At 32.5% G+C, this 27818-nt stretch overlaps 1 protein-coding gene across 9 annotated transcripts in view; it reads left to right on the plus strand.

Moving 5' to 3' along the window:
• Vps13b (vacuolar protein sorting 13 homolog B) overlaps positions 1-27818 on the plus strand; it is a 728055-nt gene that overhangs the window by 374053 nt on the left and 326184 nt on the right. For all 9 annotated transcript variants that reach the window (XM_087190742.1, XM_087190740.1, XM_087190746.1 and 6 more), the window contains 2 exons: positions 2580-2691; positions 25703-25906. In XM_087190742.1, the coding sequence (XP_087046868.1) occupies positions 2580-2691; positions 25703-25906 (316 nt within the window). The remainder of the gene's footprint in view (positions 1-2579; positions 2692-25702; positions 25907-27818) is intronic.

Here is a 27818-nt window from a genome sequence, read left to right on the forward strand (position 1 = left end):
TAAACATTTATGTTACATTAATGCAAAATTTAAAAATCATACCTAAAATGTAGCTAATGATAAAATATATTTAACATTTTAGTATTTATTTAGAAGAGTGACCCTGAAAGTCTGGTTTTCAACATGAATATTGTTTGCACTGTGTGCAGTTATTATCAAGATTTCTAAATCTACAGGTATTTTACTTCCAGTTTAAGCTTTTTATTTCAGAATAGATGGCTTTTTTTTTTTTGGTTCTCTGTGTGAATCTTCTGGGGGTGAGTGGTTCCTCATGAGGCTCAGTTTTTCAAAATACAGGTAAAGCAAAAAGGGAAGGCATTTTCATATTTAAAATGCTTCATGAGGGAATATTTCCTCATGTGACTCAAGTATTAAATGTAGGTGAAATAAACCCAAAATTAGGAAGCTTGTTTCTGTTTGTGCTATAAAGTAACTGAAGAAATGGCTCAAGATACTTCCTTAAATAAATACACGTATTTTTATTTTTTGCTTATATATCAGTGAAATATTTTGACACATTGTATACTTTCTATAATTAATTATTATAATTCAGTTTATGAATGATATCCATTAGTTTCATATATATTGTATATATATGCTTTATTATAGCTTCATAGTATAATCTATGCTATAGAGAACACTGTACTATACTGAGAACACTTTGGGCTCTAATAGAAAGAAAATTCTGTTTGTGGATCTGGCTTTGTAACACCAAGTATGTCAGTTTTCCTTCCATATGTACCTAATTTACTGCAGTGTTTCTATTACAGTTCAGACTTTCATATGGTGAGTAGTATCTGTAGCCTGAAAGAACAGTTAGCAAGTACACTAATTCTACTTTTGTGGCATGATCTATTCTCCAAGCTTACTATTTATTGATTTAATTGATGCCTGCTGCTTAATCAGAGGTTTTACCCACATGGAACTATTTGATAAGCTTGGCATAAAATGCAAGGTCTGTGAAATGTAAACAATGTTCATAGTATAAGGACCTATAATCAAGCCAGACTTGTAGTCATTTGAAAATACTGCAGCTGCATGAGAAGTACTTTTCTGTTTGATCTTTTTTTTTTTCCTCCCATGACATTTAAAAGTATTGTCTTTACTGTGACATCCACATGCTAGTATTTATTATGGTGTTCATTTCTTTTTTCTGCTCCTGCTGTCCTCCCTCCTCTTATCTCTCTGCCATTTTAGCTTTCTCCACTCCTTTTATGGTCATCTTACTTTGGTTCTTTACCTCACCTGTGTATCTTCCTTGTTTCCTTTCCTGATTTTCCTAATTCCAACTTTGTTTTTGTAGACTAATCTAAGTCAGACCGTACCAAGTGTACTGCCCAAGCAGCTGGAAATAATCTTCTAGCTCTTGCATTCTTTGGGCACCACAGTTTGGGAAATATGGATTGTATGCCTTTGTAGGCATGTTCTGTTCAGGATATTCCTGAGGTCTTACAGCCAGTCATTTTTTTTTCTATTTTTGGCAGATGATAGCTCCTTGAGACAGTTATAAGTTTTATTATGTTTACTTCAAATCCTTGAAAGATATATATTATTAAGAAATTTTAAACATTGTTTCAGCTATTATAGTAGAAGTATCTGTTGGAAAACAAAGACTAAAATATCCCTACCATCTCAGATACTTCATAGAAAAGACACTGAATTAGCCAGTAAATTATAGAAATAATGTTGAACTTCATAAGAACATATTATTATGGGTATGTATCCCTTTTTTTCTTTCTGAACTTATATTACTTTTAGGCTTCATTTAAACAGCCTTTGGTTACTATTTCTTAAGCAGTTTCACAGTAGAAAAGTAGAAATTATTAAAGTGCTTAAAATAGCAAATTGAAATCTTTTCTCATATCAGTTAGTTGTTCTTTTCCAACATTGCAACCACCATATGTCTGTTGGGCTTTTTGACATTGTGGAAATTAAAGTGCTCTGCTATATGTTTGTGTGTGTGTGTGTGTGTATGTGTGTGTGTGTGTGTGTGTGTATTTAGTTATTATTAAGCATGTAAATTTAAATGGCTTTGAGACTTTGTTACATTGTATCAAAGTGGAACATTTTCTTAATTTTAGTGTACTTCATCATTTGAAATTTAGAACTGTACATGTCATATGGGTCAAAGCTGTAAAGAGAAGCAAATTTATAAGGAAAAAAAGTCAGTAAACACTTTGTTGATATCATTTCATACATTTGCAGACACCAGTGGAGTGTTAGAACCCCAAAACTTGAAATGACTTGGGAGAAAGATGCAGTAGTATGAAATTGTGAAATTAGATAAACACATGGCTCCAGCATTACATTTATATTTATACTTATTTTAATGTTGAGGATGGAATTGATTTTCCTTGTTATTTTAATTGAATATTCTAACAGAAAACCAGTTAATTGGGTTTGAAAGAAATATAGAGTTAAGAAAAATATCAAATATTTTTATTTTAATTGTATTTTTTCCTTTTTTTCCATATTTATTTGTGTTATCTTAATGTACTTCTTTCCCATTTTCTGAAATATTTCTTCTTATACATAAAGTTATACACAATATATTCATATGTCTATTTCTTTTGTTATAGTTAATCAGGCAGCAAAGGAAGACACCATGGTTTTGAAGATTGGCTCTGTTGCTATGGCTCCCCAGGCTGACAATCCCCTTGGCAGATCTGTTCTCAGGAAAGATATTTACCAGTAAGTTTAATTTCTTATGTTCAATATTGCAACAATTTCTTCCTGCAAAAAAGTACAGTGATCAATAAAACTTGGTTAGTGTGGCCTGTATAAATACTTCTCATTTGAGAGCTTTTGATATTTAAAACCAGGTTTTTCTGATTTTCTTCAGTTGTGGGTTTTTAAATTCATTCAGACAAATCAAGTATTTCTGTGAAGTGTTGATGAATAACAGAATGTAAGTACCAAGTCACCATAAAAGTGAAGAAGCATAGTTTGGAAAATTTTAACAGATTTCAAATTTGATCAGTCTAATCACATAAGAAAATGAGGTCCTCTCCGCATCCTACTGTAGTCATGTTGTATCACAGTAAAACATTTTCTTAATTTAAGTGAAAGCCACTATTTGAAATGTAGGACTATGGATGTCATATGGATCAAAGCTGTAAAGGAAAGCAAACTTCTAAGGAGAAATTTCACAGTAAACACTTTCTGTGAAAATGCTGTGCTCTGGATTTTGTCACTGAATATTTGCAAACCACACCAAGCATATATGGACAACTAAACTGGTGAACATATGTAATCAACATGATAAAAATAATATATGATTCATACTGAAGTTGACACTGCTGCCAGACATAAAAGTACAATTGCAAATAACACCAAGTGAGAAAAGTCACAGAAATATGGATGAACAAGTGTGTTGTTCTTCCTGCTGGTCTGTTTTTCAGATGTTGTAGCCCTACTCTTACAAAATAAATTCCCACTGTTTTCTAGTATGCATGACTGCTAGGGAAAAATTCTAATTTTGGTAATGCATTTACCACCCAGAAGGTGATGTCTATTTTTACTTTAAATGGATCTAGGAGTTGTATTACCAAAATGTTTTTGATGTCTGAGTTGATAATTTTTTCCTTTGTCTTAAATGGTATGGTTTCTTCCCTGTATTAATTTTTAAAGTAATTTATAATATTGATCTTTTAAATGAGTTTTTGTTTAGCAAAGTTTATATAAAATCTTACAGTGTCAGAGCTGAAAGAGGGCTTAGGAATTATCTAACCCATCTTCCTTAGTACTTTACAAATTAAGAAAACAAGTATCAAAAAGAATAATTATCTCTAGTTAAATAGGAATAAAACTGGGCTGGGGATTTAGCTCAGTGGTTCTGCCACCTGACTTGCAAGTGCAAGGTCCCGAGTTTGATCTCTGGTACCAAAAAAAAAAAATCTTCCATTTTGCCGGGTATTTAGCTCAGTGGTTCAGGCGCCTGCCTTGTAAGCTCAAGGTCCTGAGTTCGATCCCTGGTACCAAATAAATAAATAAAATAAATAGGGATAAAACCAAAGTTACAACTCTTGAGTCCCTTAGAATCTGTGGAAAGAATTACAGTAGAACATAAATTCTGTATGAAAATTGTTTAATTTTCTAACCTTTAGAAACTCTTGCATGTGTATTTACCTTTCGTAATTTTATGAATTACAAAATTTATGAATTTCAAATTTATGAATGGATAAACAATGTATATTAATACAATTGAATATTGTTTTGTCATTGATAGGAACAAAGTAATGATATATGCAATACAATGGCTTAACATTGAAATTCTTATGCAAAAAAGGATAAGAAAAGGTCATACTCAGAAGTCTACTTCTTATATAGTTCCACATAGATGAAATGTCCAAAAAGGATAAATCCATAGAGATAGAAAATAGAATAGTGCTTGCTAGGAGGTCAAGGGGAGAGGAGAATGACTACTAATGGTTCTGGGATTTCTTTTTTGGGTTGAGGAAAATATTTTATAATTAGATAGTGGTAATATAAAATGAAAGGCACAGGGAGTGCTGTACAGCAAGCACAATAAGAATATATAATAAACCATCTCAAAGGAACAAATTTTATGAAATGTCAACAGTGTCTCAAAAAAATTGATTTTAGAAAAATATCAGAATGTGATGTCACTAAGAGGTCCAATGGAATTAATTTCAAAGAGGGAAATTCTCTTCCTAGGTTAGTAAAGGCTGGGTTCTTTTCAAGTAGTATCTGTCTTATCTGGATATAAGCAGAGGGATTTTGTTGTGGGAAGAAAAAACCCAGGGACATTTATCTGTCATGTGGCCTAGAGGGACAAATTGGAATCTGGAGGAGGAGCCCAAAACATCGAGCCAGTCAGTCCTCCACAGTACTTTTTCTGGGAGAGAGTGCTGGCATAAAGAAACTTGAGTCAACTTTTCACATTTCTTAAAAAGCAAAGGCACACTAGAGATATGCAGTCTAATACAATGCCCTAAAATGTGCCTTTAAACTGAGATATTTTATAAGTATAACATACAAACCAGATTTTGAAAACAAAGTAAAATGCCTCATTACTATGATTTATATTAACCATGTGTTGACGTTTGTAGGTATAGTGACTTAAATATATTTTTCAACTATTTTGTACTTTTTTAAAAAAAGTCTTTTTAAGTGTGACTACTCACAAACCTTTATATAGATAGTGCACAATTATAGTATGTTGTATATTTCCACTGAATCTCAGTATACCACAGGGAGAGGCCTGCACAAATACAAGGTAAGTCTCCTCCTGAGACATTTGAAAGCAAATCTAAATTGAGTACAACTAGCAGTGTGAGCCAAGGCCATGCCAGCTCAGTTCCTCATTGTATTTGGGTGATCCATTCTTCCCCTAGTCTGCTTGACAGGAAAAGATACGCCTTCTATGGAAGGGAAATGTTGGCTTTCGTATCCTTAAATCTTTTTTATACATGGTGTTTAGATATGTGATCAAAAGTATAGGAAAACTTGACCCATCATCAGGGGACAAATTAGTTAAAAGAAAAATACAAGCTTCTGGGGATTTAGCTCAGTGGTTCCACTGCCTGCCTCAAAAGCACAAGATCCCTAGTTCAATCCCCAGTTGAAAAAAAAGAAAAAAGAAAAGAAAAATACAAGCATATAACTAAGATATTGGAGTTGCTGTAGTAGGAGTTTGAAAAATTGTTTTTAATATTTTAAGAAAAGTAGTCAAAATGGAGGCTTTCAGTGACACAAACTGGGTTTTTTAAATTCTGAAGCTAAAAGAATTATCTGAAATTAAAGACTTTCTGGAGAGCCTTAACTGCAGATAGACACAGCAGAAGATAGAATTAGTAAATTTTTTTTTTTTGGTACTGGAGATTGAACTCAGGTCCATGCGCTTGCGCAGCAGGCGGCAAAACCACTGAGCTAAATCCCTGGCTCAGGATTAATGAGAGTACAAGAAATAGAACAAAGAATGAGACAAAAGAAATAGATTATCCTTGAGGCTTTTCCAAAATCAGAAGTTGTTAATGAGCAACTCAAAAAACCTACTACCTCATTTCCAACCCAAGCAAAATAAAGTAAAATAAATACAACTGGGCATTGCGTGGTGGGATTGCTGAAAAGCAGAGAGAGACTACTCCCTGATGAGTTGAGGGAAGAGGCTAACAGAAGAGAGGATGTAACCACATTGTCCAAGGGAGGATTCAAAGCTTAAGGTAGTAATTTGGCAAGAGAGAAATTTTTATCTTTAATGAATTTCAACATTTTGATTCTTAAAGAAAAATCTGAAACAATCATTAAAAAATTTTTATCACCTTTGAGGGTAGAGTAGTAAGACTGACATAACTGAAGGTCTCAAATTTGATGAAGAAAAGCTCCTAAGTGACATGACAGCATTCTTCAAATGCTTCAGCCTATCATATATCATAAGGAATAGTTTTATTCCTTCTGAAGCTAATAACAGACCTGAGGTCTTTAAATCAGTAGATGTTATAGTGGCACTAATGGCAGCTCAACAGAATGAAGATCTTTAAAATTCTAAATGTCTGTTTATTTATTGAGAACCTACCATCCATCACACACTATTCTAGATGTTAGGAGTACATCATTGAGCAAGAAAAAAGTCTCTACTTTCATGGAACTTATGTTCTAATAAGAGATTATTTTCACTAAGGTCACACATAAAATAAGTGACAGATCCAGGACTGTCAGTTTCTATTACCTGTGCTGTATAACATTATGCTCTGCTGCCTGTATCAGACTTTCTTTTTTTTTTTTTTTTCATACCAGGGATTGAACTCAGGCCTTTGCGCCTGCAAGGCAGGTGCTAGAACCGCTGAGCTAAATCCCTGGCCCTGTATCAGACTTTCTTGCAACACAGACTATCTTTACGTTAACTTATAAATAACCAATGCATCACATTAAATTTGAAACTTGATTTTTTGAACTTTCACATTTACATTTTATTACTTTTTTCTTTTTATTATTTAGATATTAGGTTTTTTTCCTAATAACATTCTTGTTATCAAAAAAAGAGTACATGGGTGGGCGGGGGTGGGGGAGGTCCTGCCAATTTTAGACCATTTTCCTGGGATGATATTTAAGATATTCTGAGCGGGATGGAAGATCTAATACAGCTTTAGAGCTGTAATTCATAGGGAAAACTCAAACTCACAGTGTCTCTGTTTCGTGGTTCTTGAAGGTACTTGAGCATTTTAATCATAGTGTGCTTACTTCTGCACTGGATCTTAAAAAAGAAACAAAAGCTCCATAGCTAATGGTTTTGATTGTCATCAAAGTTTTTCTTATATCTTTTGTGAGCTCTAACATGAGTCATGACAAGATACAAATATTAACACAGAATTAGCTGCTTTATAAATGCTTTCTGTGATTCTTAGTTAAGATATTTTAAAATTATTATAAAACACACATGTATAAATACCAAATAGTTTCTCTGGTGTGAGAAACTGAAAGTGTAAGGACTAAAATGTATAATAGGTAATGTGAAATAGGAAGAAAAGGGGCAAAGGGGAAGGAAGTGGGAGGGCTAGGGGAAAGGATAGAAGGGAATGGGATTAATATGAGAAAATGGAAAAATAGGAACAAAATCTTTGTAAATAGGGAGGAATGAAGGGGTTGAAGGGAGGGCTGGGCAACAGTGAAAAATAAGAACCAAGAGAGATTATGTAAAGTTGTAAATTTCCAATGATGAATGTCATTATATTGTATACCTAAAATGTACCAATGATTAGAATGAATAATCGCTAATGCGAAATAGGAAGAGAAGGCCCAAAGGGGTAGGGGTAGTGGGAGGGGCAGGAGAAAGGAAAGAAGGGAAAGGAAAAATGCTGAGAAATGGAAAAATGGAAATAGTCTTTGTACATAGGGAAGGGTGGAGGGGGTGAAGGGAGGGCTAGGAATGGGGAAAAAATAAGAACCAAGATGCATTATGTAAAGGTACAATTCCCAGTGAGAAATGTAATTGTGTTTTATACCTACAATGTACCAATAAAAGAATTTAATACAAAAATTATTATAAAACAAGTACTTTTAAATCTCCTTTCTCTTTAGCAAAGTTGTTTATTAGCCTAGTTCTATCTCAAAATTATAAAAGAAAATGAGAAATTAAAATTTATACTAGTTTTATTAGCCTTGAATATATGTACTCATAAATTAAGTACACATTGTTTTGAAATAACTAGTGACTTTAGTATTTTAAGACAGTTATATGCTATTTTTTTACATATACTTTTCTATGCAAAAATTATATCAAAGTTGAATAAGTATATTACAAAGGTTCATAATAATTTGCATTTTTTCTTCCTATTCATCTTGTGCAGTTGAGAAATTATTGTGTTCAAGCTACACATCTTAAAATACTTATTACTGGATTAAATTTGGAAGGCAGTTAAGATTATATATTGATTGCCTGTATCATTGCACTTTCATACTGTCTAAAATTTCACAAAATATTTCAATAGCTACTATGAGAAATTTTTTAAATATTAATGATTATAACAAAATATTTTGGAATAAAGTATAAATGATTGGTTAAATCATCTTAAAATATTTAAAACTTTTTTCCTTTTGTAATATTTTTAATTAGAAAGTTTAGCTTTCATCCTTTACTTGAGAAAGCTATATCCTTCTTATAATTAGACATATGTGAACTTCTGCATACCACTTTTTGTTTGCGCCATAAATATTTGTGGGTCTTGTGATGTCCCTTCTGGGATTTTATCTGTGACTAATTTATTCCACAGCTCTTTTAAACCTTTGTTAATTGTTCTGTTTTTTAACCATTTCTTTTTTGCAGACATTTACTAATCCTTTTTAGTGCATTCAGTATTAAATAGACTTGAATCTGGTATTGGGTTTCAGTTTTTCTCCATAACGAATTTCATTCTCTTGAAAAAAATTCTACATACATCATATGAAAATCTATAGTAATTCTGGCAAACATTTTAAAGGAATCTTTTGAAGTGAGACGTCTAACAAGTGAACACTACTCTGTGGCAGTTTAATCCATGGAATTTCACCTTGAAAGAACTATAAAAGATGGAGTAGCTGATTCATTTTGCACCCTGAGAAGCCTTGCTATCATAGAATTCTTTCAGGAATGTATGGAATTTTTTTCCCATCTATTTTTTATTTTTTATGGGCAACTTTTACAACTGATTACTTTCTGTTTATCTCTGAGCCTGATATGACATAACCAATCAAATGAAGAGTGAGAATATGCCTTACTCTTATGTAGTTATTGAGAAAGTTTCATTACAGAAATTCACTTAATGACTGATATTTTAATAGAATAAATGTTCAATGCAAAAAATGCATTTTTCCAAATGGAAACTGCTCTTTTATTGAATTTAGCACATTTTTATGAACTACTGTAAAATACATCTTAGTTTTTAACTGACTTGAATGTATAATCAAATATCTGAGATTTTTTTTTAAACATAATTTACTAAAAATCTGAAGTGTTTGTTCAAGATTTTAAATAAATAAAACTTGATGAACTACCAGGCCATCCAAGATAAAAACATTTGCAGATGACTCAGCTGTATTTATGTGAAAATCTGGACCGTTTTTAACCTCTAACTTCATTTCTTCTGTTATATGTACTCAGCAAATTTTACAATGATTATCTTGACTTTCCAGTTAACATTTCCAATATGAAAGAACATTAGATTTATGTGATCAGTGAAATTCATGCCTGAGATTAACTTTTTTATTACAAATACCATTTTAAATTGAGAACTGAAGCATATAATAGAAATTCATAGTTGAGATTCAGATATTTCCATAGATGAGCTTAATAGTTAATGCATGTACATGTCAACAAATTATGTTGATTTAAAAATAGGAAAAATATTTTTTCTGCAAGTGTTTAAATTTTTTATTTCTGATGTAAGTAGCTGAAATTACTACATTTTTCCTCTCTATATATAGTTTTTATGGTTTTTCCTAAAATGTAGACTATCGTCTACTTTAACAGCGAGCTAAAGTTTCCAGATAGGATGTTAAGATTAAATTCTACAAATCCCACAAAACTGTGTTCTCCTCCTTTCTCCCAACCTTTAATTTCTTCCTAATTCTCTTCTTATAAAAATGTTCTCAAAATAACCTTTGTTTTGTTTTTTGGCAAGGTATGTTTCATATCTAGGGACATTATGACCCTAATGCTATAATGCTTAGTGTTGGTTTCAAATAACCACCTTTTAGCAAGTCAGAGAGATTGTGATAGTAGGTATGTAGAGTAACTTGCCTAAAAGCTTTGTTTGAAAACACTATTGGCAGGGCCAGGGATTTAGCTCAGTGGTTTCGCCGCCTGCTGCGCAAGCACAAGGACCCGAGTTTGATCCCCGGTACAAAAAAAAAAAAAAAAAAAAGATAACACTATTGGCAGAGTTTTAGATCTTGTTATGTTCTTCAGCTGATCTAGTTGAAGGCTTTGGATTTGCATTTGGCCCTCCCCAAAGCAACTGTGTCTTTTTTGGCTTCCTGTAGGAGGATGTAAGTTTCCATGAATCTGTTTCTGTTTGCTGCCAAAACCTATCTCAATAACAGTATTGAAAATGACTGTAAGTTCTACTGTCATAAATTATGGAATTTTAAAAAATGTATTTTATTCTGTTTATTGATATGCTTTATACACATGCCTCCAAAAATTTACATTGGAAAGAAACTACAGAATAACATCTATTTGTGTTCCCATCATAATAGTTTTTATTGGAAAATTATTGTGTACTTCTTTCAAATACATTTTGGTTATATTCAGTGCACTAGACATGTAATATCTTATATCAGTTGCTAATTGTGTACTTTCTTTGAGGCACTAAAAGTATTTGAATTTATTAGCTAAACATTTCTGGACTTAAAGACAAGTGAAAGGAAGCATAGTATACCTTTAAAATAGATTTTTTTAAAAAATTAACAATAAAAATTAAACTCTTGAGAATCTGGAATATAATGATAGTTCACTATAACTACTGTCACATAAAACAACTCTTTAACAGAGTAAAACATTGTAGTACTAAGTGTCTGTTATAAAGGAAGAATTAGACTTTTTCCAAAAATAACAATGATTGAGTATTATGAAGAGTAACCTGCATTTGTACTCCTGTAGTTGTTCATATTGTGTCATTTGTTAAACTAAAAGGATTAAACAGGATGGATAGAGAGTTCTAAAAAGTTTTTAACAAGCTTTGAATTTAAGGAACTTAAAATTATAACATGCTTTGTGGTTCGAATTTGAGAAAAATCCATCTTCCCTTTTGTTGATTAGGGTCCATTTCCTACCAATTGGCTCTTATCCCCAGTACCAGTAAAAAAGCTAATCAGAAAGAAAATTAGGAAGCAAGTGATCTATGAATTCATTTAATATGTATAGTTGACAATAAATTACTTGTTTGCAGCCTATAAGAGTACTTGCTAATGACTAGTAAAGTAAAACACTGTTACCAAAACTATCCTTGCAATTTTTGCATGAAAGCAATAATTATTTTTTAAAGCACTAATTTAAATAATATCTTATAAATACATGTGCGTATCTTGTCTCATATTTTATGGTGTGCACACTGAGGTTATTATCCTAGAATAAACACTGTTGTTTTGCCTTTTCTATGCATGAGAAATCCCTCTATTCTGTTTGGAGGCTTTACATACTGTGGATTGAAAGCAAATTGTCCCTGAATTTGAAATGCTTTTCCTGACCATCATCTCCAGCTTTGAACTTTGAGGAAAAACAAATACCAGATAAACAATCCACATTGACAAAGGTGGTGAAAAATACAAATGTGTTTGTAAGAGTAGATGAAAATTATAAGCAAATTTCTTTGCTTTGTACTTTTTTCATCTTTTTATTGAGGTATACCTTAGATACAGGAAAATGTATTGATCATTTATATACAATATAGTGAATTTTTGCATACGTATACAGCCACATTAACACAACCTGCACCCCAGAAACCTTTCTGTCCTAAGCAGTAGTACCTTATATGCCAAAGATAACCAAAATTCTGACCTCTGTAGCCAAAGATTAGTTTTTTGTTTTTTGGTAGGGTTTTTTTTTTTTGGTACTGGGGATCGAACTTGGGACCTTGCGCTTGCGAGGCAGGTGGCAAAACCACTGAGCTAAAACCCCTGGCCCACCAAAGATTAGTTTTGATTCAACTAAATGGTAATAGCAATTTTTAAATTGTGTAACCTTTTATCTCACCATAATTTGTCACCTATAAATATACTTGACATAATTCCAAAACCAATCTCCAATAATACAAATAATGATTTTGACTAGAATTACAGCAAAACTTTTAACCTCTGTTGGTCACAACTTAACATCAAATAATATATCAACCAACTACGGTATTTCCATGTAAATCTCTGAATGATATTACTGTATAAGGAAAAAAATACTCTATTCATTGGATAAGTTCCTAGTTTTAAACCTTAATAAATATGATCATAACATGAATTTTTGAATCCAAATGCTATCAATTGTATTTATTGCCACAGTTACTTAAAACTGTCGTATACACATGTACATGGTATTTATACATTATAGAGTACATAGCTTCTCTAATAGAAACTTTGTATTCTGGGATGCCATTTTCTTTTAAATGAATTGACCCATCCAGATATGGGTTTGATAAATTGACACAACAGTGAAAAGAATCCCTGTCCCATATCAGCTTATCAAACACACTGTGGATAACATATCTTTGGTATTGAACAGACTCCCAGTCATTTAAGTTGTGAATAGAAGCCACGAAGCTTATGCTCAGTGAAACACAACCTCAGTATTTCCAGGTAATTTAAAAATACACCTGATAAAACTGAGGTATAGTACCACTAAACTTTAATAAGAGCTTTCCAAAAAATAGGGAAAAAATACCATACAAGCATTATAGAATTTCACTTCTTTTGTTCAGTTTGGTGACAGAACAGATATTATTGAAATATACAGAAAAATCATTTAATATCTTATCACTCTGGTATACAGTATCAAATTATGCTATAAACATATTTACATTGAAAGTAAAACAATAAAATCAAGTATATTTTCATCTTTTTATCAGTAGATATTTTCCTGGGAAAGTTATCTTTCCATTTGAATCTGTTTTTTCCATCATCATTCAATTATTTTATTTTTGATAATGCATCCTCAGAAATTTAGCAGCCTTTTTTTCAACAGTACACCAGAATCATTTATAAACTGTGCAGATTAAAAGTATAATCATGAATTTTAAAAAATATGTTTAAAATTATATTCTGGTGCCATAAATATATTCAGGTGAAAAGCTGAATTATAAGATACAAGATTAAATCATATTTATTTATAGCTTTATGTACATATATCTATAATAAAACAGTTGAATCTATAACATTTATGGGTGAATCTGCCAGATATTATATATAAGGTGAAAATATTTTTCCAGATGGATTCTCTGTACTTACCCCTTTGAGGAAGAAATTACATTTATGCAGTTACAGTACCTTATCAATGGAGCTCCACTTTTGAGCTGCAAATGGAAAGGTAGTCCAACAATACTGAGCAGAGGTTGCTCTCCTTTTTAGAGAAAATCACAGTATTCAAGAGGGTTTTTTTTTTTTAAATAAGGGACTACTTTTAAATGTGTCTGGTCACCTCAAAGGATGTGTAGAGCATTTCCTGCCAGTAGGATTAAAGGAAGGAAGCACCAGGCCAAAGTGTTTGATGTGTGATGTACTATAATTCATTTCATGTGTTTGGTGGCTTTTATATGATGATCAGTGATCTGCTACCAATTGTGACCCTGGTGTGGTCCAGGTCATTAAAGTTCAACTTTCCTTAATATATGAGGTCATTAACTATACCTAGCAGCACTGTTGTAATTAAGGGTACTGTTTTCTTTTAAATAACCTCTCATTTTCATTAAAATATTTATTTCTCATAATTGTATGATCTTTTTAGTGATGTGATTCTTGAGAAAGAGATGTCAGTGTTAGGAACTGCCAGTACTAACATTACGATAGACCCATGCTCTTTAGGTTTCCTCACTTTATCTTGTAGACCTGGTTTTTAAATCAGCATTTTCTTCCTATGGGTTTAAAAAGTTCAAGATGGAAACTAACTTTTCAGTGTAGTTTTCCTGGGTATGTGAATTTAACAGGCAATAAGAGTTGACAAAATTGTTCTTGGTGATATTATATACCTTTAGTGAAACAAAGTATAGCTAACATTACACATCATATATTACCTCTTTTAATTTTCACCACAACCTTAAGCATTCTTAATACTATTTTTCATATTTTACAATGGAAAAAAACCCAAAGCTTGGGCATATCAAAGATTATGCAGCAAGCTTCTCCTCTTAACCACTATAGTATAATTCATTTCCCTTTCTATTGAAACAACTATACTAGAATAATGTAAAGAATAAAGAAATGCATTTTCTATGCTCACCTACCTCTTTCAAGCTCTATTTTATATGTTATCACTTGATAGTTATACATTATCACTTGAGAGTCATGATTTCATTCATAGTTTCTTACTGCTGAATAATATTCCAGATTATTAATTCATTCCTCCTTTTGATAGAAATGCAAATTTTACTTGGTCTATATCATAAATAGTGTTAAAATGAATAGTCTTTAATAGTCTCCATATAGTTTCTCTGAGATTGCTTTCCAGTAGCACTTCCTATAATCATGGGAATGTCTATATATGGTCTGTTTAAAACAGTGTCCATTAGCCATATTTGCTTATTGAAAACTTAAGCTGTGACCCATTCAACTAAGTTAGTAAATTTTTAAAAGTGTATTTAATTTTAATAAATTGTAAATATATATATATAACTAGCAGCTATTGTATTGGACAGCACACCTTAACCCTAGAGTTGAATTGCTAAATTACAGGTTATACATAGCTTCAAGGCTGCTAAACATCACCACATTGTTTTGCAAAGGAATTACTATCAGATTTACATTCTTAACAGCTGAGTATGAGAGATTGTTGCTGTGCATTTTGACAAATTATACTGGCAGTATACTGACAAATACTTGGCATTATTATTGTATTAGATACTGTGCACTTGTGATCACTTTGGGTAGATATGATTGGCTGATATTGAGGTAAAAATACTTTACAGCTGGAGGTGATCCTTTATGTTACAAGGCCCTAGTATAATCATATACATGAATATGTGTCACTCTAATGTATGCTAATTGAAGGGCACTATACCCTGTAATATAGATATATTATATCTATTGGAAAAATATACCAACTTTTCTAATCAACTCTCAGTCTGTGTGCTTTTCTCTGAACAGAAGATTTTTGATTGATACCTTTTGTTATGGTTTATATCTAGATGTCCTCCCAAAGCCTGGTGCACTTATAGGTGGGACTTGGAGGAGGTGATTCGATGAGTGTGATACTCATCAGTGGATTATTCCACTGATGAGTTTATAGCTGAATGTGATGTTCAGAAGTGAAGCTGGTTGGAAGTGGTGTATTACTATGGGTGTGTGCTAGAATGGTATATCTACCTCTGTTCCTTCCCTGATCCCTCCCTTCTTCCTACCTGCTATGCCATGAGCTGTTTCTCCTCTGCTATGCCTCTCTCCATGCTGCCCTACCTTGAAACCAGCAGACTATATGGACTGAAACCTCTACAAACTGTGAGCCAAAATAAACTTCTCCTCCTTTAACTTGTGTGTGTTGGGTGTTTTGTCCCATCAACAAGAGCATAATTAAGACACGTTTTCTTCTTTATTTAAAGAAAAGTATAAATCTAGTTCCACCATCTACCTATTGCATGTATACATTTTGATAAAGTATACTATTATAATTTATTTTGGAAACCTGTTCTCATTTTGTTATGTATAGAAAATAGGCAACAAGAGAGGACAGAATTCATAGTCAGAAGGTGTCCTTTCCAGTTTAGACTGAGCTGTTTCCCATCTTCCTAACTATAGCACCCTGTGGTAGTGATTTGGCTAGTAATATTGAAAGCACTTTGCAAATCAGTAAACTGTAAGCCAATGTAAAATGGTATATTAACATGTTTACCATCATTTGTATGTTTTTATATATTGTGCATTACACAGTACTTTATAGTTTGGTATTAGAAACAGTGATGTGAAACGAAAAAATGTAGAGAAAAAGTTTGCATGATGTAATGGAGGCAGCACTTTTAGTGAAAGTTAACTGGTAAAAGAAAAAGAGAGATATCGTAGTTTGAAATTTTATTAAAGATACAATTTGAAACTAGGACTGGTTTACATACAGGCCACTTAACTCAGTTGCAACTTGCTTTTTATAAATACTTTAAGATTTTTTTCTAAATAAAAGTTAATTTCAGCCATGATAGATTTTTGAAAATTTTAATGTAATGCAAGTAGATATTAATAAAAAATATAAAGGCTATTAATAAAAGTAATTTTTATAACAAAAATAGAGAATAAAATTGGCATATGCTGTGTATCATGATCTTAAAAGAATATATTTTCATTTGTTAATCTATCTCTCAACTCATTTCCTAATACTACTATATACTTTTTTTGCATAAAACATTTTATTAGCAAAATATCTCACACTCTGTATAATTTTGAACAATTTCTTCCTATTTCACAATATCTATTATACTTTTTTAGTCTTAATTTACACTTTCAGTTTCTCACACCAGAGAGACAATATGATATTTACATATGTGTATTCTTTCTTTCAGTTTTTGCGGTCTTTTATGTAAAGTATCCTATCATCCGGAAATAATGATAATTTAACTTCTTCCTTTCCTATCTTTATTCCTTTATTTCTTTCTCTTGTCTAATTGCTCTGGCTAATGTTTCCAGAACTATATTGAATAGGAGTGGTGATAGTGGCATCCTTGTCTTGTTCTTGATTTTAGAATGAAAGCATTCACTTTTGACCATTTAGTATAATGTTGGCTATTGGTTTGTTGTAGATGGCTTTTATCAGATTGAATAAAGACTATCCAAGATAGACTTTTATAGGAGTATCCTGAAACAGGAGTGTGCTGAAGGAATCTTGTAGAAATATTAGAGCAAGTAGGAGGTCTGTCTGTAGTACAGACACATTTTAAATTTGCTTATTTTATTACTCTCTTTAGAAATCTAAAGAAAAGAAACCTATGTTTACAGTTTGTCATTCAAAAATCACCTTTGTGGGAATTACTGTAAAACCATTCTTGACTCTGATATTTCTAAAGTTAACATTTATGCCAAGTAGTTGTACATTTTAGTAAATAGGATTTTATAGTAACATAACTGTAATATGTTACTGTAAAGTTCTCAAGGAAATCTCTCATCCCATGTGGTCAATGGCTTATTATTTATTAATACATGAATTGAAATTTTATTTTATGCACATAAAATGAATTCATTCTAAAATTATTTGGATATTAAAGAAAGAATAGTACCTACGAATTATATTATTAGTGCAATAAAGGAGAGATTGCTTAATTGTGTGAAACTTTATAATATAGTATATTTGATTCACAGTTAAGAAAGCTTTTGATATTATCTTTTCTTTCAAATAAACCAGCCTAACTTTCCTGGGTATATTTTATTTTTATTATTTTAGAGTAACAGGTTTTTAAGCCATGTCTTTTATAGTCTCTACATTGGTTATTTGATCCCAATGTAGTGTATTTTTTATTTGAACCCGTTATGGAATTTTGCATTTGTCACTGTTAAAATTCATTTTACTAGTTTTGATTTGGTCTTTTTGTTGTTTTTTTTTTTTGGAGACAGGATCTCACTATGTAGCTCAGGCTGGCCTGAAACTCTCAGTGATCCTCCTGCCTCAGCCTCCCAAGGCGAGTGCCACCATGCCTGGCTGGTCTTTTTTTTTTAAATTTTGTGGAATGTGTCAAGAGGTACAGGATTCTCTTACCATATTAGTTATATTTATAAACTTTATTATCTGAAAATGTGTTGACTATATAAATTCATTAAAATTAATTATTAAAAACCATATAATTGAGCCATATCTGAGCAAATTTCTAAACCTGCACCTCATTGTGTATTGGTTTGATCTGGTTTATAAGTGTACCATCCTGAGTGCTCCCACTCTCATCTGATATTCTTTGGATCTGGTATTAAATCAGCTCTACATCCATTTTGCTATGTTAAATAGCACTCCTATGTATGGGAGTGAGTAAACAGCAAAAAGAAGTCTAATATGGAGAATAAGGGATAGTTTAGCGATTATGATGCCACATAAGCTCATGGAGGCAAATTTTTTAAATAAGCAAGATCATGAAAATAATAATTTCTAATATATATCAATTGCTTACTTTAACATTAAATACTATTTTGCATTAACTGATTTAATTCTCTTAGTAACTTCAATTTTTGGTTAGTAAAATGAAGTATTAAAATTTTATTTTGCCCAAAGGCATCCAGGGGTAGGTGGCAGTGCTAAAATTATGGTTCCCAGAAGGATGAATTTTCAGTTTCTACTATTCACCAGGGTACTATACTGCAATTTTGAAGTGTCATATGTCCAGAAAAGTCCACAGAATTAATGGCTGAAAAATGCCCCTTGAGTATAGTAAGTAGAAAATTAATTGGGGATCTTTTCCAGGAAAGTTTCAGAGGAAAGATAAGGATGATACTGGGTTGTTCTTGTTCAGAGGAAAAAATAAATGGTGAATAAATTAAAATACTCAGATAAACATAAGATTCTGGTGTCAAGGGCATGTGGGAGAAGCTCAAGGAGAATTCAGGGTCTTAGTGTCTCTCTTTTACAAGAATAACTTGAACATGTCTTTAGCCAGAAAGACAAAAGATGCAGGAGAGGAAAAGAAAAACTGATCAAGCAAAATCTCCACAGGAAGTGACAGAAGTAAAGAATGTTCGTTATTCATTTAATTTTCACGTATTAAAAGCCTACACACACACTAAGCTTTGTCTAAGTACTTTGCACATGGGAGTGAGAAGAAAAAAAGACGTGACTTAGCTTTCCAGTGTGGAGTGAATTAACAAAAACCTTAACCTCAAAGAACAGAAGAGATGTTTCCTCTAAATAACTCAGTAAAGGAGGCAGGACAAATATGAATTCCTGTTTTATATATGAAACAGCTTTAGATTTTACTGGTCCTCTCCTATTCACTTCAGGTTAGATACCTGAAATAAATGTTAAAAGTTAAAGAGATGTGGTGCTGTAAGTGTTAGGATGCAGTTTTTAAAATCAGTAGGGATGTTAGTTAGATAAAAGGAAAGAAAACACAGGGCATATTCTGAGTCCTGACCCAAACATGCTGAATCAGATTCTCTAGACCAGTAGTCAACATTTCTAACAAGCTCTATGGATGATTCTTCTGCTATCTGAATTTGAGAGTCCTACTGTAAGTGGTGGTGAGGCTCAGCATTGGTTTTAGCCTGACAATCATTTTATCCTCTGTCTGCTTCCTTTCAAAATTAATGACATATATGGAGACTCAATGATGAGTATATAGACATTTAATCATGACACAAAATTTTACTTCTTTCTGTGTTGCTGTTTTCTGCCTTGTTTAACATATTGTAGATCTCAATTGAGGTATAAGTGACTGAATTTTACTAATTTACAGTGAATTTCCGAGATATGCCTATTCAGCAGTGAGCAGTAAATGGTTCAACATGAGCTGTTCCTTATGTAAACATACAAAAGACCTGCTGACCCAGACTAAATCAATTTAAAAAGGAAAATATTAAAGCTGTGTTTTCTGTTATACACTTAAAGTCTTCTTTGGTTCCTCATGATTACATTATTGACCCACTATTGCAGACTTTAGCTTATCCTCCTACACCACCTGCTGAACAGTTCAAATGGTAAGGGAGAAGAGTTTCGGAAGGGCAAAGCAATTACAATTATAACTCCTACATGTTAGCCAATAAGCAACTTTTTGTGTTAAGGGTAGGGAAGTCATGAGGATCTTGATTCAGCTTCTTTCCTGATTTGAATTGCTAAAAGGTTTTAAAGGCTGAAATAAGAGAAAAAAGTTCATAAAGCTTTTGGAGTATATGAATTTGAAGCAAGAAAATTTAATTTCCATTTATGATAGCAAACATTCCTGAGAAAAATGTAATTAGGAAATGAAACAATAATATAGGGCTTTTTATTGTGAGATAATTGCATTATATTTTTTAAGGTAGACATTGTTAATATTAGGAATCCTAATCCTCACTGACTTAGAACTCATTTCCTAGTAAAATACCATTCTACTGGTATTTTTAAGAATTCTGAAGTTGTTTCTTCTGCTGTGAAAATTTAGTGCACTAAGTCAAAGGTTTCTTGAATATGATATTTCAATTTTGGCACTTGCAATCAGATAGTATTTTACTCCTCCCAATCCATTTTTAACTTACAAAATCTTTTGCTTGGAGGAAATGATGTTTTAAAAGTTGTAAAATTGTAAAATGATTTCTAACTTTTGAAAAAATAACTTAATTAAAAATCTTATGTTTATAAACATTTATATATGTAGCCTTTAAACTTTTTAGTGTACCATGAGATGTGAAGTATTTCTTTCAAAAGACATCTTGCTGTAATAGTGCTTAATAAAATTTAATGTATTGTATTTGAAACCATGTTGAATATGATTTCCAAATTTAGTATTAGAGAAAAAGACTGGGTGCTTTGAATATTCTATATTTTAATAAGTGGAATTGACTTTCAATATGCAGAAAATAACACAGGAAAAATCTTGCATTAAAATACCAAGTACTTTTCAGAAAAATGAAGTAAATCAATATACTAGTACATTTTCTCAAACTACAAAAAACTGAAAATAAATCTTGGGGATCATGTAAAAAGAAAGAAATATTATGCTTTTATCTAAATTCTGTATTAGAGAAAATCAACTTTAAAGTTTATACATATTAGGTAATTCTCTATAATAGAATAACCAAAACTAGTAAGCCAGAAGGCCTAACTTTTAAATTTACAATGAAAATTTAAATTTTATAATTTGAAAACTGAATTATACAGAGGGAATACATTGAAATTTTCTGGTTCTGCTGTCACAGGAGGCTAAGAAATTCTTGAATAAAATATGTTTTCTAAAGATACAAGGATGTTTTAAATTGGTCTACATTTTCCACAGTAAAGTATTTCTTGGCCCAGAAAGTAAGGGGTTTATTGCATACCACCATTGCTATTAAAATCTTTTTGACTAACAAAACAGATTAAATTAGAAAATGTGAGTTGAATTCATTGAATTTACTTTATTAAGTTGAGGGTCAGTAGTGTCTCTGGTTGGTAGTTTTTCTGCATCCTAAATATGTGCTTTCCCCAGCTTGGTCTCTCTTCCTATCACTTTCTAGTCATTTCACTTCAATTTAATATTGGGGGTAGTATCAGGAATCGAACTTAGGACCTTGCTTTTGACTGGCAGGTGTGGTGCCACTGAGCTATATCCCCAGCCTCAATTTAATATTTTATTCAAAGGCTGATGAGAGAGTCAAAGTAGGATGATTTTTTTTTTCCTAACATGTATTGAAGTTTTTATGATGTCCCAAACTTCTGTGTCATAAGTAAGATAGAAACTCAGGTTTCTTTTTGCTCTGGACTACTGTATAGTAGTTATACTATATTATACTGTATAGTATAATTATACTATAGTATAAATTATACTGTATAGTTTAATTTCTGATTCCTGATTGGTAGGGTGAATGGCCAATTTGCAAGGCAAGCAAATTTCTGGGACACATCTTTTTATTCCTAAGGGCTAGGCCTAATGCAAGTCTCCTAAACTTTATAAACTTTCTAAGATTTTATGAAGAAAGACTTGTCTTTGGCTGGAATCCCCCATTGCCTTATGGCATGGCTTCTTCCCCGCCTCTCTCCATGTAGCTGTTCAGGGCCTCTTCAGAGTATCCAAATGTGTTACGCTCTTACCTTTGGGCCTTTGAACCTGTTGTTGCCTCTCCTTGAGATACATTCTTTATTGTGTGAAATGAGAGGACTGGGCTTTTTAAAACTCATTTGACCATTTCCTTTCTCTTTTCTACATGCTTCCAATTACACTCTGTACTTAACCTTCTACAGTATCATCTCTTTTGTAATTGCTTCTAAGAGGGCAGGGAACATACTGGTGAACCTTTTAAAGCTTTCAGTGGTACAGACAGCCTGGTGGGGTATGCTAGGTTCTGCCACCACTGCCCTAGGTCCTATCATAGGACCTAACAGACAATCCACCATAAATTATTGAGGAATGAATGTAAGTTAGCTCCTTAAAGAAAGGGCTGTTTTGAAAGGAAAGATAGTTTTGATAGTACTAAGGCTAGGAATTTGGGGAAGCTTTGTTCTTTCCCACCATGTACTACATTGCCAGCAGTTTTTTATACTGTCAAGGTGTTGGATTTTTGGATTTTGATTTTCAGTGTTGGGAACATTGAACCCAGGGCCTCGGCAGTGAGGTACATCTCTGGATCTTTTTATTTTTCATTTATTTATTTTGAGGCAGGATCTTTCTAAGTTCCCCCATGCTGCCCCTGAACCTGTGGTGCTCCTGCCTCAGTTTCCTGAGTAGCTGGGACAATAAGCATGTTTCACCACACCCAGCTAGGGCTTTTAACTAGCTAGGGCCAATTGGATATAGAAGTAAAACTGGAGAAGAAAAAGCAATGTTATTTTTGGTCAAAAAAATGAGTAGACAGCCTTTATATTAATCCCATGGTGAAATATATGAATATCTTCTAGGAACAGTGATAACCAGGAGACACTTTTTCCAAAATAAATTATAGTGTAAATCTTTGTCTTTATGAATCTTCCTAGTAGCCTCCTATTATCTGCCTAATCTTCACAGCATTGTAGTTACTTTTCTTATTGCAAATATAGTTTATGTGGACTTTTATATTTATCTGAGGGGTTTTGTTTTGCTTGTTTATTTTCCCCTGAATGTTGACGTTGTCTCTATTTTTGGCTGTTATTTGTCTCTTTTTTATTTCATTAATTTCTCCTTTTATTTCCTTCCTTTTTTTTTACTTTATTCTTCCTTTTTATGTTTTCCTTATTATTATTTTTTGCTTGTTTGTTTCTTGTTTTTTTGAGATAGGATCTCACCAGGCAGTTTAGGCTGGCCTTGAACTTAATATATGCCCAAGCTGGCCTTGAACTCGTAGCAGTCCTCTTTCCTGCCTCATCTTCCCAAGTGCTGAATTTACAGGCAGGTGCCACCACACTGAACTTGCTTTTTAATTCTGCGTCTTCCTTCTCTGGTAAGACTAGTATTTCAAACAAATTTTCCTCAAAATACCATTATTCATACCATAACCTTAAGGCATAACATTTTGTTTCAATTTTTATTATGATGTTTTGACCGAGTGATTAATTTAGAAGTATGTTTTTTAATTTCCAAACATAAGGCATTTTAAAGATTTCTTCTTTAATAAAATAACTTAATTTAGGATATAATCTGTATGGTACTAATTCAATAAAATGTGTTGTGGCTAGTTTTATAGCCTAGCATGTGATCAGTTTTTATAATTGTTTCTGTGTGCTTGAGAAAACTATACATTCTCCAGTGGTCAGACACTTACTCTATAAATGTCTATCTTATCAAAGTTAAATTTTTTAAGTTTTGTGTATTTTTTGTCTATTTAATCCACTGCTGAGAGAGATGTTTTTCATTTTCTACTATAGATGATAAATTTCTTCCTTTTGTGGAAGGTTTGTTTTAATGTTTTGAATTTGTTTTTACAAATAAATGTAGAACTGTCTCCGCCTCCACCCCCGTGTTGGAAATCAAACACAGGACCTTGTAGGCAAGCAGTCCACCAGTGAACTACACCCCCAAGCCCTAGAATTGTCTCAGCTTCTAGATGTATTGAATCTTTTGTCTTTTAGTAGTAACTGTTTAATGACAGTGTCATCTAAGGTCATAGTAAGCTTTCTTTGGTCAAGTATTTGTCTGATGATATATACTTTTATAGTTGTTGACTCAGTCTTCCTGTGTTCTAAAGTTTTAGCTATGTCTTATAAAAAACAATACAACTCCAATTTGTTAACTCTAATCTGATTTTTTAAGCTGAAGGGTTCAGGTTATTTATATTTATCTTAATTATTATGTTTGGATTCTTTGTAGCTTATTGTATGTTTTCTCTTCAACATTTTTCATTTCTTACATTCTAATTTTTAATCTATTTAAAAAATGTCTTCCACATCTATTATTTTAGAGGTTAACATGTGTACTTAACCAGCTATTATAACATGTATACTTAAGTGTGATTTTAATCAGAACCTTTTCCTTTCCTGCCCATAGTACGAGAGCTTTAGAACACTTTGCATCAGTTAACTGGTCCTCCAATTTATATAGTATTATTGTCCACTGCCTTATTTTTACTCTTTTTTCTCTTAATTTGGACCTCTTTATTACTGGTTTAAAGATTTTTAAGCTTTCCGTTTATTTACCAATTTCTTTGTTATTATATTTAAAATTCTTTGTGCTGTCTGAATCTCAGATTTGGCATTTTTTAACAGTTGAAAAATAATTCTCAGATATTATCTCTTCAAATAATACTTCCTGCCTATTTTCTGTAATATCTCCCTGAGACTCCAGGTAGGCATTTTATTAGATTTTCTCCGTTCTACTCTTCATGTATCTTAACCCTCTATATTTATAGATAAATCTATATTTCTTTGTCTTTTTGAATTGCATTCTGAATATCTTCAGGTCTTTAATTCACTATTACTTCAGTTGAGTTTAATTTTCTTGAGTTTTACATTTAATTTTGTTCTCATTTGTAGTTCTTAACAAAAACTTTTATTTTATTTTAAGGGTGCTTTTTTACTTTCTAAACACTTAGATTTCGTGTCTGCTTCTCCACTCTTTTCAAAGTCTTTGAGGGTCTTTTTCTTCTGCCTGACATTTCTACTGTGTCTCACTAAAGGTAGCTAGTATCGTGTGTGGGTTGTAACTTCTCCTTTCATTCTGAATCTACTCTAGGGGAATTCTTGCAGTTGAAATTGAATTTCTCCCAAGAGAATTTTCTTTTACCTTTGCCTTGTCTGTCCTCTGGCTCCCTGCCTTCCTGGGACGAGCCTGTACAGATTGAAATTTTTTTCATAATGTATCTGAGATACAAACCCCCAAGTGTAGGCCATCACCTTTCCTAGCAATATAGAAAGTTCTGAGGAAGTTAAATGATTACCATAGAAAGGTTTGTTGTGTTTTTTTTGAGGGAGAGCATGAATTTAAGCTGTAGTTTTGTCATATACTAGCTTTGTAACTTTGCTGTCTTCTAACTGACTTGTTTTCTTATTGGTAAAAATGAAAATAGTAGAACCTGAAAGCATGTCAAGAATTGAAGTCATATATGTAAAAGTACTCAGAAAGTACAGTGCTGGGAATTATGTAAGAAGTCATAATAGTACAGATTTTTGTTAGATGCTAAGTTTAAGATTACATATAATATATGATAACATTCTAATACTTATAGATGCAGTTAACCCACATTATTAATCAGTAATCAAAGCAATGATAGCAGAGGAAAATGCTTGCACATACCTGTAATCCCAGCACTCTAGGAAACTGAGGCATGTGGATTGCAAGGTTGACCCCAGGTTGGGCAATTTAGCAACTTAATTAGACCCCGCCTCAAAATAAAAAATAAAAAATGTAGCTCAGGGCAAAGGTCCTCGGTTCAGTTCCCAGTACCAGCAAAAAAACTTAATGATACTGTATTAGCTAGCAAAGTTAACATAGAATGTTGATCTCTTTACCTTTTATCACTGTCTTTACAGGAGAGCATTGAACTTAGGTATTCTTCGAGATCCTGGATCAGAAATTGAAGATAGACAATACCAAATAGACCTGCAGTCCATCAATATTGGTACTACTCAGTGGGATCAACTAAAACCAGAGAAGGAAAGTGCAACAGGAGGGGTGCTAACAGAGAGTGAAAGGAATTCTCAAAATCCAGCTCTTGAGTGGAATATGGCAAGCAGGTAAGAAATTATTGAGAAACTTTCCACTCTGTAATAGTTTATTACCAGAAGAACACTTAGTGACTGTTTTGCTATTGCTTCTGCTTTTCATTCTAAACATAACATATGTTTAGTAATTTCAGCTGATGAGGTTTACTTGGAAACCTGCTAGTTTTACCACTGTTACATTGCAATTATTACAAATTTAGAGTTCTGTCAGGATTTTTTGTTTTAAGCTTGCTATTTGATGAAAAGATCCACTTCAGGCTAAAAAATACATTCATGTATTTTCTTGAAACCTATTTAGTTTGAGGTCAATTATTTATTCGTTTAGCCTCTGCTTTCTACTTACAGTAATAGGAGAAAAGAACAAATACTGTATAAAATTATGTAGGGGGAATAGCAAGAGATTCTGGCTCTGTTTTTATTTTCCCCTGTTCTCTTAACTAAACGCAGCTTTCCTCACAGAAAACATAAAAGAAATGAGCTGTTAAGATTTGTAGAAAGCCCCTGCAACCCAGACTATTCATGGTTTTTATCAGAAAAATAGCTAGGCATATTTGCTGGAAGGAAGATAATAATCATTAAAGCAAATTTTATATTGTAAAGCTAGAGGTCTCTTATCATTTTAAAAAGTTTTAATTTTTCACCTATATTTCTGCTAATTCTGTAAGATAGACTTGGTAGCATTTGTCTCTTGTAACACATCATGGTGTTTTGTTGGTAAGATTTCTTTAAAATGTCATGTGCAGTATTTGTTATCTACCTTTTACAGTGCTGATTGCTTTGGTTCTGTTCCTTTACCAAAATGCTATATGTGTCCACCTCTTAACAGTAATAATGACATTAATAATGGATTATACAGTTTTTATCTCTTTAGTTTACTTAATGATCACAATAATGCAATGAGGCAAGAAATATTATTTTTCCCTGATTATACATGAAAAAACTGAGGCCTAGACAAGATAATTTGTATAAGACAGTAAGATAGCTTTTTCTCCTTAACATGGCTTCTAAGATTCTATTTTCATAGGCCTTTGTATGTTATCTTCTCTGCCTAGAATTCTTTTAACTCACCCTTTTCACTTGCATACTCTTCCCACTTACCAAGTCAACATCATGTTTTCTTGGGAGTCTTCCCTCAGCCTGTCATAAGTCCAAGTTAGATCCCCTTTGTATGTGTTTCTGTCATATTGCTTAGCATATTTTATCTAATTATCTGGGACCTGATGACAGATTATCACCATCCCATCTATTGATTTATCCCTATCACATAGCACTGCCATGATAAGAAATGTATTATTATAGCCTTTCACTGGCAAGTGATGGAATGTGCATCTGAGGAGAAATGTAAATTTGTTTAAAGAAGCACACACTGCCAAGCTGTGTTCTATGGCACACACCTGTAATTCCCCTAGAGGCTGAGGCAGGAGGATCACAAGTTTGAGGCCATCCTGGCCAATTTAGCAAGGACCTGACTCAAAATTAAAACCGCTGATGATGTAGTTCTGTGATAGAGCACCACTGTGTTCTGTCTCCCATACTACAGACAAACAAACAAACAAACAAATAAAAAGTAAAAGAAGAATAAGCAGCATGCACAGCCAGCCAAGATCAATTTCAGAAGGATGCAGCTATTGAACTGTCAGTGGGTAATTTGCCTGGTAGCTGGCGATGGGTATTTCTGTCCTGAAGGGAAAATCTGAATGACACACCTCCACACCAGTCCTTACCCACAAACGTTAAGGATTTCTCCTCCATCTTCATCAATGTTTGTTATTTTCCCTTTTTTTTTTTAATACCATCCTACTGAGTATGAAGAGGTATCTTACTGTGGTTTTGATTTATATTTCTGTAATGATTAATGGTGTTGAGCAGCTTGTCACATGTTGTTTATATATATATTTTTGGAGCAATGTTTATTCAGATTTTT

The sequence above is a fragment of the Heterocephalus glaber genome, unplaced genomic scaffold (genome assembly GCF_053883595.1).
Source record: "Heterocephalus glaber isolate CG9 unplaced genomic scaffold, H.glaber_assembly_v1.0 deba00001555, whole genome shotgun sequence".
Taxonomy (NCBI): domain Eukaryota; kingdom Metazoa; phylum Chordata; class Mammalia; order Rodentia; family Bathyergidae; genus Heterocephalus; species Heterocephalus glaber.